Source organism: Camelus bactrianus, chromosome 3, assembly GCF_048773025.1.
Source record: "Camelus bactrianus isolate YW-2024 breed Bactrian camel chromosome 3, ASM4877302v1, whole genome shotgun sequence".
NCBI lineage: Eukaryota > Metazoa > Chordata > Mammalia > Artiodactyla > Camelidae > Camelus > Camelus bactrianus.
In genome coordinates this window covers 31,028,087-31,042,034 of record NC_133541.1, presented here as the reverse complement: position 1 = coordinate 31,042,034, position 13,948 = coordinate 31,028,087, and the positions used below count along the sequence as shown (strand labels likewise).

Genomic DNA, 13,948 nt, shown 5'->3' with positions numbered 1-13,948 from the left:
TAAAACAATTAAATCAATTAAAAGACTGAAAAATAAAGTAAGATTTTTCTCATGAGAGAAAATAGGACCTTACCATCCATGGGTGACTTAGATGATTCAGATGCAGCTCATGGGCCAAATAAAAACAGGGCATTCTTTTTACATTAGCTTGAGAAATACAAGATAAAACTAGCATTGGTCTTCCTGAAGATCCAAAAGCTGGATCTGTCATTGCCATAATACGAGAAAATTCATCTTGCCATTCGTGTCCTAAAGGATGTAGTCAAAATCCTTAATTTGCATTACTTGTAATGATTTTTAAAATAATAAAATAAAATTAAACATTAACAAAACAAGAAAAGCAAAAAATTACCAGGATCCAAACATAAGAAACTGTCTCTATTGCTGTGTTCATTTACTGATCTTTCATAAAACTACATTAATCAGCCTTGCAAGGATAGGAATTTAGGTGAAATCAGAGAATAAAAACAGTACCATTCAGATGTCTCGGTTTAAAAGGAAAAATACTTTGATATAGATATTTTCCTCTCACAAATTCTAAGCTATCACTATCCTTTCAAAGGCCTTAGAACATACAGTTGAGTGTAGCTTTTTTATCCAAACTGACAATCTCTGCCTTTCACTGGAGTGTAAATCACTCACATTTTGTGGTAGTCAGATTCCTAAAACGACTCCAATTGACTCGAACCCTTGTATAACTCCTGCCCCTTTGAGTGTGGGAGGAATTTGGTAAACGTGATGGGGTATCACTGCCATGATTAGGCTGCCGTTGCTATGATTAGGCTGTATTATAAGACAGTTGACTTCAAGAAAGGGAATTACCCTCAGTGAGCCTGATCTAACTAGGTGAGCCTTTATAAAAAGATGAGATTCTTCCTAAGTAAGAGGGATTCCCAGTTGCTGGATTTGAAGACACAGGGAGTCACATAGCAAGGAATGAAGATGGCCTGTAGAAGCTGAGAACAGCCTCCAGCTGACAGTCAGCAAGGAAACAGGGACCTTAGTCCTGTAACATTAAGGAGCTGAATTCAGCCAATAACCTGAGTAAGCTAGGAAGCAGATTTTCCCTCAGAGCCTCCAGAAAGGGATGCAACCCATCTGACACTCTAATTTCAGCCTGTGAGTACCCAACCACACTGTACTTGGACTTCTGACATAGAGAACTCAGAGCTAATAAATACATGCTGTTTTAAGCCACTAGGTCAGTGGTAATTTGTTATATAATAATAGAAAACAAAGATTTAATGTTAATTATTTTTGATCACAGTTCTTTCAATGATCCTTTCTGAGAGTGCCAACATTCATGCCATCTTTGGGTCTGGTTCCATTGGCTGCTTTATCTCTTGACAATGGGTCATTTCCTTTTGATTTTTTAATAATATATTATAAATTATAATATCTTATAATTTTAAATTTAATGCTAGATGTTTTATGTGGAAGCACAGAAGAGACTGAGGTAAAGAGAATTTACCTAGAAATTGGCACACACCTTCTGTTAGGCCATTAATGCAGTGGGATGAGTCCAACTAGTCAGTAGTTGAGCAGGATTTGGCTTTTGTTGCTATAGTTAGTTTCAGTGCATCATAAACTTTAAATTCTTTCAGCAATAGGCTGCTGCTACCTTGTTCCAAGTGAGAACAATGTATTGTATATTTATGCCCTACATTGTTCACAAAGGATTTGGGAAAGAAATTAAAATACTGGCTTGGCCCAATAATATTCTAATTTCATGCTATTTCACATTGTGAATGACAATTGTTTAGAATATATGGAGTTTTCATAACTAATCTACTTCAACACTCCAATCCACACATCTATTTTTCAGTTATCTGCATAGAGCCAAAAGCAGACAAAACATCGATAACAAAAAGTGCAGAAGCATACAATAAAAAATACTACCTAGCTAAAGTATCAAACTTTAGTATTTAGCAGATACTAAATAATTCAGATGCCCAAGACACAACCTAAATCTATGAGTCACAATCCACCAGGGTAGAAATCATGCTGCTATGTTTTTAACAGTCTCCCCTGGTTATCCCAATACACATCAAGATTTGAGATTCCAATATTAACAGTAATAATACAATCACACTGATAAAATTAGCCCTCATATTCTTAAGAAGCCACAGTAAAGCCTAAAAACATATTCTTTTACTTGCTTTGCAAAGAAAATGCTTTTAAAAAGAAAATAAGATAATGCTTACTTTTATGAGCTTCAGCATTTGCAACATAAATGAACCCATCGACAACTTCACACACCTTCTGAATTTGTGGAATTACACTGTACCGGCTTCCCTGTTGATCATCCCCTTCATTCTGTAGACTGAACATCTTGTTAACTGCACTTGTATGTTCTTCTCTTGCTCTATCTCTTTCTTTTCTGTAGGAACATTAACAGACACTAAACAGGCTCCATCCCCCTAAAATATTCCATTCCTGAGGTCTCAGGTAGGCTGCCAAGTAGGTAGCCTTACCTTGTGGTTGAATATAATATCAGGATGTTGAATTTATGTTGGTTGCTCAACTGAAAACTGACTCCTGATCCAATACCTAAAGGAGGAAATTACAGTTACCAAAACAAATCATTAATATAGACAGCAAAATATCAGAATGAAAAAAAATTACTCAGTATAACCAAAAAGAGCAAATAAAAAACACTCAAAGAGTTATATATAGCTTTGGAACAAAATGAAATGTCTGTGAAGAAAAGATGCTGTATGCAATTTTCATTTACACAATAATAAAACTATGAATAAAGAACAAAAAACTGCCAGGCTTTAACATTCCTTGTCATACCATCATCGCTATCATCAACTTTATTATTATACTATCAGTAGCAGCTGCATCTTAACAACTACTACTACTTATCTTTAAGGCCAAGACTTGGTTTCTTTTTTTTTTTTTTTTCTCATTTGTCTTACACTCCGTGTATACATTCAATGAGATGGCTTTTTCTCCCACTCTGAAAAGCTGTTTTTTAAATTTATGGTACCTTAGAAAATTGAGGAAATATGGCAGACACTGGGATTTGGAATTAGACTTGAGCTAGAATCCTAAATTTGCCACATATAGCCATGTTTCTGGGAGCCTCAGTTTTGACATCAAAATACAGAAATACACAATTTTTAGGATTATTGTAAGCATTACATGAGATCACATATGTAAAACTCCTAGTAGGGTAACTGGTAAGTAACAAGTGCTAAAACTAGCTTCTTACTATTTTATTTCTGAATCATTCAACATGGTTATTTGCCCTTCTTTTTTAACTTCTTCTGTTCTTTGGCTGTGTAACACTCGGGGGTTGATTCTCCTCTTGCCTCCTGGAAAGATCCTTCCCTTCTTCCTTGCTTTACTTCTTTTTGCTATATAAATGTCTTCTTAGATCTGACCACCTTTGTCTTCAGCCCCCACCTTTTTGTCTAAATTATCATCTCTCACCTAGACTTCTGCAATCATTTCTAACTAGTCTCCTAAATCCACTTCTGCCCCCTACTTTCCATTCTTCTGACTAGAGCTGAAGAGATTGCTTAAAAATGCCTTTAATTATGTCTCTTTCCTTCAAAGCCACTGCTCTTTAGATGAACAACACTTTAATAATTCTGGCCTCTACTTAACTCATTAGTACAACTGCACCTTTCATATCCTTAATCCCTGTACTATAACCAATCTAGGTGTTTAAAAAAGCCATGCCATGCCATTTTATGTCACCATTCCAGGCAACACATATATATAGATCCTGGTGGCTGGGACTGCAAGCATCCCAGGCATAGTGACCCTAGTTCCCTGGCCTCAATTGGCCAAATCAAAGAGATTATAGAAACATATTCAACCATGTCTCTGACCTTTGTTTTCATCAGTTTAAATTCCAGAAATTACCCTCTCAATATATCTAACCTCAGCCCAATATGACTTCCATACTGTTCTGCACCACCTTGCCAATGACCCATCCCTCTATTCTTCCCTGACCTTGCAGGGTCTGAGGCACAATTAGACTGGCATTTAAAAAAACAAAAACAAAAATAAAAATAAAAACAAAAACAAAAACAAAAACAAAAAACCTCCAGCTGCTGTATGGAGAATGAAACTGCCACTTCACAAACAGCAAATTTCCCCATATCTCTGACCTCTTCTTGAAGTGTTCCTTGTACCTCACAGCCCTACCTGAAACTGGTCAGCCCCTAGGGGCTGCTTCTCTTACAGCAGGCTCTCAAGTAAACAAAGTTGCTTATTCTCTCATATTTCATGGTAAAGAGATGAAGTGAATGTTCTCTTTATTCCTCAATGCCATGTCTTAATCATTACTCACCAGCCCTCTTGAAAAAACTCCATCTTTTTGAGACACACCGTTTAGCTGTAGTACCATCTCCCCTTCCTTGACTGTCATTTATGAATCTCCTTTTGATAATACCTTCCTCTAAACATTCACTGAAAATTTTAGCACCTAGTTCACAATCTTCCTCTCTATCCTCAGAAACTTCCAAGTCCATGTGGATTCCATATGATTCCGATTTTCATTTCTAGCCCCAGATCTTCCTTTTTGACATATGGATGCATAAAGTAATCCATAAGGTCATTTGTTCATTCATTCATCAAATCTATACCAAGTGCCTACTATGTGCTTGGGACCACAAATACAATTAAGAATAAAGCTGACAAGATTTCTGTCCTAACAGAGCTTCCACTGAAATAGACTGCTTATAGTAAGCATCTCTACTTGTATCAAATGTTTCTCTTCCTTCTCCTGTATTTCCTTGTCCTAGTGAATGGCACCATCATCCAATACAAAACTCACACCAGAAACCTGGAGTTATCCTTATTACTCCTAATACATATTCAGTTCATTCTATATCCTTCATATTTTTATCACAGTATTATCATGGTTTCTTAACAGGTCTTCCTATATTTATAGTCCCTTCTTATCAATTATCTACTCAGGAGCAGAGTGATCTAAATAAAATGCCATCTTGATCCCCACTTTTCTGCTTAAAAATCCTTCAACAGCTCCCAAATGCTTAAGCTTGGTTTATAAGTGTATTCTCACCTAGCCCCACTCTAGACACACGGATACTCAAATGTGTCATGCACACCCAGAACTTTGTGCTTTTAGAAATGTAGTTCTCACAGCTTAGAATATTTTACTCTTTTTCTGATGACCAGTTCCTACTTATCCTAATAATTCTTTGAAGCATCATGTTCAAAGCAGAGCCTTCTCTGACCCTTACCTTTCTACACAGAAGCTAATTATCCCATATTGAAATCACCTGTGTATTTGTCTCCGTCCTCACCTACACCAATTACATTCAGGGCAGACATGAGATTTTTGATGGAGCTTGTTTTAAATCTCTGCATCTGTAGTATCTAATAGGTGTTATCAATAAATGAATTTTAATAATACCAGATTACACTGTTATATGTATTTATTATATACCCTGCTTACTAAACTAACTGCATGGCTGTTGTTGCCACTGTTTTTCATAGGAATAATAGCAAGATGAAAATTTAACTTTTTTAAAATTCCAATATATGTCAAAGTACTTTGCACAAAGTAGATGCTAAATGGTTTCTGCTGTTAACATTCTTTTAAAGTATGGTAAATATTGTACAAACAAAACAGTCTGACAGCATATAATTTGCTTTCATATAATCTAACATCCTGGATTGAGAAAGTAAGAGGAAGTTTACCTCTTACAAAAAGTAAATTAATTCTTTCAATCCATAGCAATCTGGGGGCTCCCATGCACCAAATTAGTATATTTCATTGCATTAAAGAGTTAATTAATTAAAAAACAAATTTCTATTTAACATTCAAGCTCAAAGTGTTTGAACTATTATATACTACAGATTAACATGAAAATTACCATCAATCTGCCTCTGAGGCAAACCAGCTGTTGGGCAAAGTTCCTCGGAAGACATCAAGCTCAACACCAAAGATGTATTTAGTTCTTCCAAACCTGGTCCAAACATAGCAAATCGTGGTTCATTCTGAATGATCAATGAGTGTAAAAATGAAGTGACAGCTCCATACATAGGACGGCTGGATTTTGAGGATCTTCTTGTATGTGGACAGCACATTTTATAGCTGTATAAAATTGTCACAATTAGAAAATTAACACAGACAAAAACTTACTTAGTTATTCATTCAACAGTATATAATTTATTGAGAATTTGCTAGACACAAGGGATACAATGATTATACAGTCCCAATCCTCATGGAGGGCAGTAGAGAGACATCATTATAATATGTATGCCGAGTGGCAGGACAGAAAAAAGTGCAAGGCGCTATGGGTGTAGTAGTGCTCCAGTAGCTGACGAAATCTTCCCCAGGAAGGGGTCACTTACTTTCTAATTTTTCATTTAAATTCTCTCATGAAACACTTGGTCTAACACTTGTTTCAAAAGTTAAAATAGTTAAAATTTACCACATAGAGCACTGATTCTCAATCTGGGGAGATTTTGCACCCCCAGGGAACATTTGGTAATGTCTGGAGACATTTTTGTCATCACAACTAGGGCGGGGAGTGGGGCAGTGCTACTGACATCTAGTAGATACAGTCCAGGGATGCTGCTAAACATCCTACAATGCACAAGACAGTTCCCATAACATCTAGTCCAAAAATGTCAATAGTACCAAGACTGAGAAACCCTGCACTAAAGATAAACTACACAGATAGTTAACATAAATGTCCCTAGCAGTAAAAACTGAAAAAAAAATGACTAAGGGCCCCAATATAACCAAGTTTCCTAGGGTACTTCTATTAACAGTAACAGTTCAATAGCGTTAATACACAAGGAGGCTCAAACGTTCCTTACAGATAACCTAGCAAACCAAGAATCATGTGAAAAAGACAACTCAATTTCCTCCAATAGCTATAAATTTCTAAACTAGCAATTCAATGTTATCAAAAATTAAAACAAAGTTACTCAAATCAAAATAAAACCTAAAGCCCTTTAAATCAAGCTGGTTAGTGATTGTCTTAGTTACTTAGAAGCCTTGTAATTCAAGAAGGAAAAAAAATCAACTTTGAAGCCAGGTAGAGCTTGCCAAGGCTCACCACTTTAGTCATATAAGCCACTTACAGTCGGAACTTCTGTTTTTTCATCTGCATTATCTGAGCAATAACAATCAACCCAGGGTCATAAGGATCAGAAATAATTTATTTGATCACAGATGGTAGTAACTATGACTACTATCATCCCTGGGAAAACATGGTACCATAGCACCACAGATACACTCAATGTTATGGTTCGTTGTGGGACAATGTAGAGGTAACACCCAGCAAGTTAGAGTACAGTAGCACTTGTTAAAATTATGTATAACATATCATTTAATCAAGTGGTCTCATAAGACTTGATGTAATGGCATCTGTACTGGAATAAGGGAAGAGTCTGAATAACTTAAATAAAATAAGAAAAAAATCCTATATGTAGTTACTAAATCTAGCACAGCTAAACAATTCTTACCTAAAGCACAAATATTCTTTAAATTTTACTTACAATGACTTAAATTTGGGGCTCTTGATAAAGTAGGTTATATCCAGAACCAATGACATTTTGTATTTTCAAGGTAGCATGATGGGATTCCAATCTGAACATTCCCTTTTAAGTTACATGACCTCAGGCAAATCCGTAACCAAGATGAACCTCAATTCCACATCCATAACACAAGGAGAAGACCTTCTTATCAGGTGAGGATTAAATAAATAAACATACATAATGTATCTATCACACAATCCAATACAGTACAGCTGCTCAGTAACACTGATTCTTCTACCTCCACGATATTTGAAAATGTCAATGTTTTTGAGTGATAACAAAATCTTATTTCTCAGAATCTTAACAATTATTTTCTTCCCTGCAAAAGAACTGCTGTCTGAACTCTGGCCATCCCTTTTCTGGATAAGGAAAAGTATTTACTATTTAACAAAATAACAAGTGTTCTTAAGGTAATGAAAATTTTAAGATGTGTTTTACTTCTTGCCATATGAACTACCTATAATTATTCAAATACTCTAGTAAGGTACTTCAGGGAAATAACAAAATGCGAAAGCTCAAAGAGTCCTATGAAGGAAGTTATTTAACTTAACTCCCAATTTTTACAAAAGGACACTGAGACCCAAAATTCATGAAACAAATTAACTTATACTACTGACTTGTAATATAGTCAGATTTAATATCATCTCTTTAATTCATAAAACTAGATACTTACACTGCCATGTAGTCAAAAAATGCACCATCAGTGACCTCAGATATAGGCTTTTTTAAAATTTCTACATCTGGAAGAGACTTCCAGTCAACAGAAGACCAAGAAGGAAGATCCCGCAACAAAAAATATCTCCACAGAATTGGATCTCGTACAGTTTCATTCCAATAATGACTTGTACCTCCCAACTGACATAGGTCATGAGGTGAAAGAAATGACAAAATATATAGTTGTACATCAATCTGAAACAGAAGGAAGCAGCAAGTAAGTAAAAAGGATGAATAATTTATCTTGGGAAATAGTTTTTTGATAATAAACTACAAAATAACAAATAATTATTACGTTATACTGGGAAACCAAAGGTCAACTGAACAGTATGTCGCCTTAATAACTAAATCCATCATGATAATGAGCAAAGAGTTTTTATACTAGATAACCAAAGATCAAGTTAATAGTATTTTTAATTAAATTTATCATCCTGAGGTTAATTTCCTGCCATCAAGACAGAATCATAACCGAACACTTAATTTTTGACACACTGAAACATTCCTGAAAAATCACCCATTTTCTGGTGATTTTCCCAGCAAAACAACCAGTTCACTTAATTTATCCTCATATTCTGCCACATCATTTATCTGAATAAATTAATTAAATAATTTATTCTTCAAAATAAAATCCTTCCCAAGGGGATGAATTTCCGATTTTACCACCAGATCAAATCAAATGTCACCTGAGTTCCTCTGTACAATCTATTATTTCAAAGAACCTCTGCAAGGGGAAGACACTGGGAGACGATCTAAGCCTGCAGTTTTCAATTTCTGATGGACGTCAGAAGGATGTGTCAACAGTCCAGCTGAGATACAGAAATTTAATAATTTCTAAGACTTTCTCCTCCTTGTTCCTATCTACCTAAAAACTTTAACAATAAATGTGTGTAATTCTCTCCTGTAACTTGAGGCACTTATAACTTAGGTCATTTATTTTCAATCGACTGGTAGTTTTGTTACTTGAAATATGCAGTATGATAAATAGACGAAAAATCCTCGAAGAGTGTTTGTTTGCGGGACCCCTATACCAGCCCCGGATGGATGCTGCTGAGAACACAGGCACTGGATACTTTTCCAAGCTAACCAGAAAGTCTAGAACGGTCTCTGCATTTCCTTAACCCGACGTTCAGGGCGTCCAGTCCGAAGACCTGATTTGGGGGCAGAAAACGTGAGGGCGACCTGGCTGGTGACCAGAGCGCTCCCTAAAGGTGAGTTTTGAGGCACCCTTCGGCCCGGCTGCGGGGCCCCAAGGATCAACGGCAGGGCGTTTCTGCTCTACTGTTGCTCCCAGGTGACGACACTGCCCAGAAAGGCTGCAAGGACAGGGCCAGACACAGGCGGGGGGGGCGGGGGGGCGGGGGGGGGCGGGGAGGCTCCCAGGCCCCCGAGTCCGCCTCACTGAGGCGCCCCTCTCGGTCCGGCCTCAGGTCCTCCGGGGCCGGCGGCCCACGCTCACCGGCAGCCGCGTCAGCATACTGGCCTCTTCGTCTGCCTCCTCTGGGGAGGCCCTCGGGGCCGCCCTCTCCTTGCCCACCGACTGCCAGAAGTTCCTCCAGCCGCTGAGGATGGCCGCCTCGAGACGACCCCAGTCGCTGTGATGCGGCTGAGGGGAGCTGCCTCGGCTGCGCGGATGGCTTCCCGCCATGGCCGCCGGCGCCGCACGTGACGTGACGCGCCGCAGCGTGAGGCCGGCACGTCCCGCTCCTCCCCCTCACGCCCCGCCCCTCCCCTCCCCCTGTCCCTCTCCCCTCCCCCTGTCCCTCCCCCCTCCCTCCCTCCTCTCCTCCTTCCCTCCCCCTCTCCTCCCTCTCTGGGGCCTGTCCACCCCCACCCCCACCCCAAGGTGAGAAAGCCTACGGAGCCGGAAGGGAACAGAAAGGTGGCTCAATTGAGCATGGTTCCCAGCTGCGCTTGAGGCTCCCACCATCACTGCTCCCTTCCTTTCAGTCTTCCACCCAGCCACGCTGACCTCACCCCTTGTTGTCAAATCTCTTGCCCTTCGCCCCTTAATACTTAACCAAGGTGTTCCCTCTGTCTGGGACCTATTTCCACTTTGCGTGGGCCTGGGCAACTCCCACTTACTCAACAGATGGCCCTCTCCCGTGACCTGGGGCTTAATATCTCTATATAAGCTAGTTTAAATTCACTGTCAACCAGCAATTTTTTGAATATCCAGGACATGCAACTATCCATTGTCTTCGTGAAAATCATCAAATATGGAAGTTTCTAAATTTTGCAATGAACATCTGCCCACCGTTGTTTTATTATCTCAATTGTCAAAATATTCTCTCACATATAACCCAAATCACCTGTTTAAAAAATTAACCCCATTTTTTTTTATCGTCTTCAAAATAGAAGGCAGGATCAGCAACTTTATAAAATCTTTGAAGTCCTTAAGGATCATGATAGGCTACAGGGGATATGTGTACGCATACAAATATCTAAATGCATACATATATTTAACATATATGCACCTCTCTGTTCCTCCTTCTCTCTCTCTACCTTTATCTGTATCCATTTCTGTATCTATATCTATGTCTGTATCTATATTCCACATAGCAGAGTGCTTAATGCTTAATAGCGGACACATTGCTTATCAGCTTGTATTTACACTTCAAAAGTAAGTATCTGGGGAGCTAAATGTCAAATAACAGAAATCCAATAAAGCCCAGTAACTGAGGTTGTGTGAGATCTTAATTTAAAGTTTCATTATTTATCTTGCTAGTAGCAGTATTATCATTGCTAGTGGCCAAAAACCAATCCAATTGCAGGCTTAATTCTGCCAGGCTTTCCAGACAAGAACCATGAGTAGATTGGCATTTTCCTTTCCTCTCTAGGAGCATGAAAGAACTAACACAAGAAAAAAAAAATCAGTTTAAGTATGAAGAACTGAAATGAGTCTTAGTTCTCTTACAAAGAAGTGTGAGCATTTGTAAATGAATGGGTTAGAACATTTTTTTATTATGGAAAAGTTTGAATATCTACAGGAAAATAAATAATAAAATGAAATCCCATGTATCCACTAGCTAAGATTCAACAGTTACCAGCACATGGTCAATCTTGCTCCATGGCTATCTCTGCCTAATACACACATCCCCAAATCTGTATTATCATTTTAATCTGGATTATTTTTAAGCCAATCCCAACATATCATTTCATCCCTAAATATCTCAGTATGTATCTCTAAAAATTAAGGTAACTTTTAAGAAGCATTTGTACTGTACCATTTATTTCACACCTAAACAACTAAAATCACCAAATATCTGGTCAGTGTTTAACTTCCCCATCTGCCAAGAAAGTTGCGGGGGATTTTTTATTTTTTATTTTTTCTATATTTGGTTTGATTCATAACCCAAACAAGATCCACATGTTACATTTGGTGACATGTTCCTGAAACTTTTTCATTCTATGCATTCCCCCTCCTTTATTTCCCCTTGTAATTTGTTGAAGAAACTACATTGGCCTTCCTGGACTGTAAGGACCACATTCTGAACTTTCTTGATGACTGTTTCAGTGGTATCTTTAACACATTCCTCTCTCAGGCTTGATCAAATTTGGGTTTCTTTTGCAAAATATTTCATAAGTATACGGTACTAAGATTGGGAGCCATAAGCCATTCTCATTTTCTCATGTTCAAACTGGTCGACAGTTTCAAAAGCCTGCTCCATTCACTATCAAGTGCTCCATAAGCTTTTCACTTCAAGGATTTAGCAAGTATCAACAATTGCTATTTGTTTACAAGTTGCTACTCTAATTTTATAATTCCTTTTATTAGATGAATTAAAGAAAAATTGTCCCTCATCAACCATTTGACCACCCTTGACAAGATCTAGAATCAGCTTTATCACCAAGAAGCCTTAGTTTGTTTTAATGAGAAATGGCATTTGGACATTATTTAGTGGTCTTCTTAAGAAGAGACAGTGAGTTTATACTGTATTTCACATTCAAATTTAGAATGATAGAATTTTTACTTACTTTCAATTTCATGTGTCTCTTTTCTGTTACACTGAAAATCCTCATGTCTAATTACATACATTTCTAATTTTTATAGTTACTGACAATACAAGTACCAAGGAGTTTGATCTCTTTCCAGTTCTTTTTGTCCTTGGGGATAGTCCACCAGCGGTGTGAAATTTCTGTGCTTTAAAGATAATTGAAACATTTTTGTATATTGAAGCCACCAACTTACTACTCAATTATAACTCATTTACTTCATTTTGCTTTGGATTTTTAGGGATTTTCTTTAAGTTTGATGCAACCTTATTTTATTAAAATGTAGTAAATGGTTCCAAAGCCAAATGTACAAAATTCAAGATATATTCAGAGAAGTCTAGTTTCCATCCTGATCCTGTCCATCTGGTTCCTCTCCCCCATCTCCCACTCCCATCATAGGTAACCATTTTTTAAACTTTTTTTTAATGTAAGCAAACAATGTTATAAACACATTTATATTCCCTTTCTTAAATAAATTGTACTATATACTTTCATCACCTTGTTTTTCACTTAATAAAACCACTCCATAGTATTTTATAGAAATATTCCTCTTTGCTTTTTAAAGTGTTACGCTACTCAATCATGTGGATTTACCATCGTTTAGAGTAGTCTATTTTTAAATAGGGTATGCATATACTTAGATAACTAATATTTATTAAATGCATCTGACCTGTGTGTTTAAGAGTGAGACCAAAAGGTTAAGAGTGAGACAGAAGCCAAGTCAATCAAGCTGATTGGTAAAAATAGAAATTGGTATGTATTGGGTATATATACACTCAGAGGCTGGGGCTGAAGAACTTCTAAAAATTAACAAATATTTGAGATGACTATCCAGCCAGCGATTTCGTCTCTGAAAGCTGCTTCCCATTTAGAATGGCCAGCACCACTGAGGGCAGGGCAGTGAGTGAGTGCTCACTGGCCAAAACAAGAATTTGTCACTCCATTATCCCAGCCGATGAGTATTAGGATATTTTTCAGCATAATGAATGAAGTGTGCCAATACACAGAACTGGCCATTGAGGAAAATGGTAATAACTTAACTCTTTTGAGCTCTTACCATGTGCTAGGCATTGAATTAAACACTTGAAACATTAACTCATTTATTCTTCAATTAAGAAGTAGAATACTCTTACTCTGTGAGGTAGGTGCTATTATTATTCCTGTGTTACACAACAGAATTTTAAGGCACAGAAAGGTTAAATAACTTATTGAAATCACACAGCTAGGAAACAGCAGAGCTGGGATTTAATTTCAGGCCTCTGGCTCTAGAACCCATATTCCTAACCACTAAACAACCCAGTCTGGGGTCTAAATACTTGTGGTCAGCATACAGTTAACTTTTTCCATCTGGTAGGGGTTTCAGTATTTGCAAAACAACCCAAAGGATATGGTTCAGAATATTATCTTTAGCCCTTGAGGAGGAACTGGAGGTCCTTGACTTTAATGGCTAACCACTATTATTTTGTCTTGTTCGACTGTTTTCCTTTGTCTGCATTTTCTCACTTCTCTGATTAAATTTATTTTTGGAACTCGGGGAAGGCCTAGGAGGCTAAAGTTTCTCTACAAACAAGAGGCAAGTGGAGGACATGGCGGGGTCTGTCCCAGGAAGGCTCCATAGGGTCCCACTCAGTTACAAACAGTATATGAGGATGATAAAAGTTTTCATTCTGGCACAACACCCAGATAGAAAAGAAAAGAAACAAGAAAG

General features: G+C 37.6%; 1 protein-coding gene across 2 annotated transcripts in view; it reads right to left on the bottom strand.

The window, feature by feature from the left end:
- The window catches only part of FBXO4 (F-box protein 4), a 37,322-nt gene extending 27,378 nt beyond the window's left edge, over positions 1 to 9,944 (bottom strand). For both annotated transcript variants that reach the window (XR_012504035.1, XM_074357619.1), the window contains exons 1-6: positions 9,704 to 9,944; positions 8,207 to 8,442; positions 5,859 to 6,079; positions 2,475 to 2,550; positions 2,205 to 2,380; positions 74 to 249 (exon numbers count right to left, since the gene is read on the bottom strand). Coding sequence is in view for 1 of the 2 variants with exons in the window: in XM_074357619.1 (XP_074213720.1) it covers positions 74 to 249; positions 2,205 to 2,380; positions 2,475 to 2,550; positions 5,859 to 6,079; positions 8,207 to 8,442; positions 9,704 to 9,892 (1,074 nt within the window). In the remaining variant the exon portion in view is untranslated. The remainder of the gene's footprint in view (positions 1 to 73; positions 250 to 2,204; positions 2,381 to 2,474; positions 2,551 to 5,858; positions 6,080 to 8,206; positions 8,443 to 9,703) is intronic.
- Between the last annotated feature and the right edge of the window lie 4,004 nt (positions 9,945 to 13,948).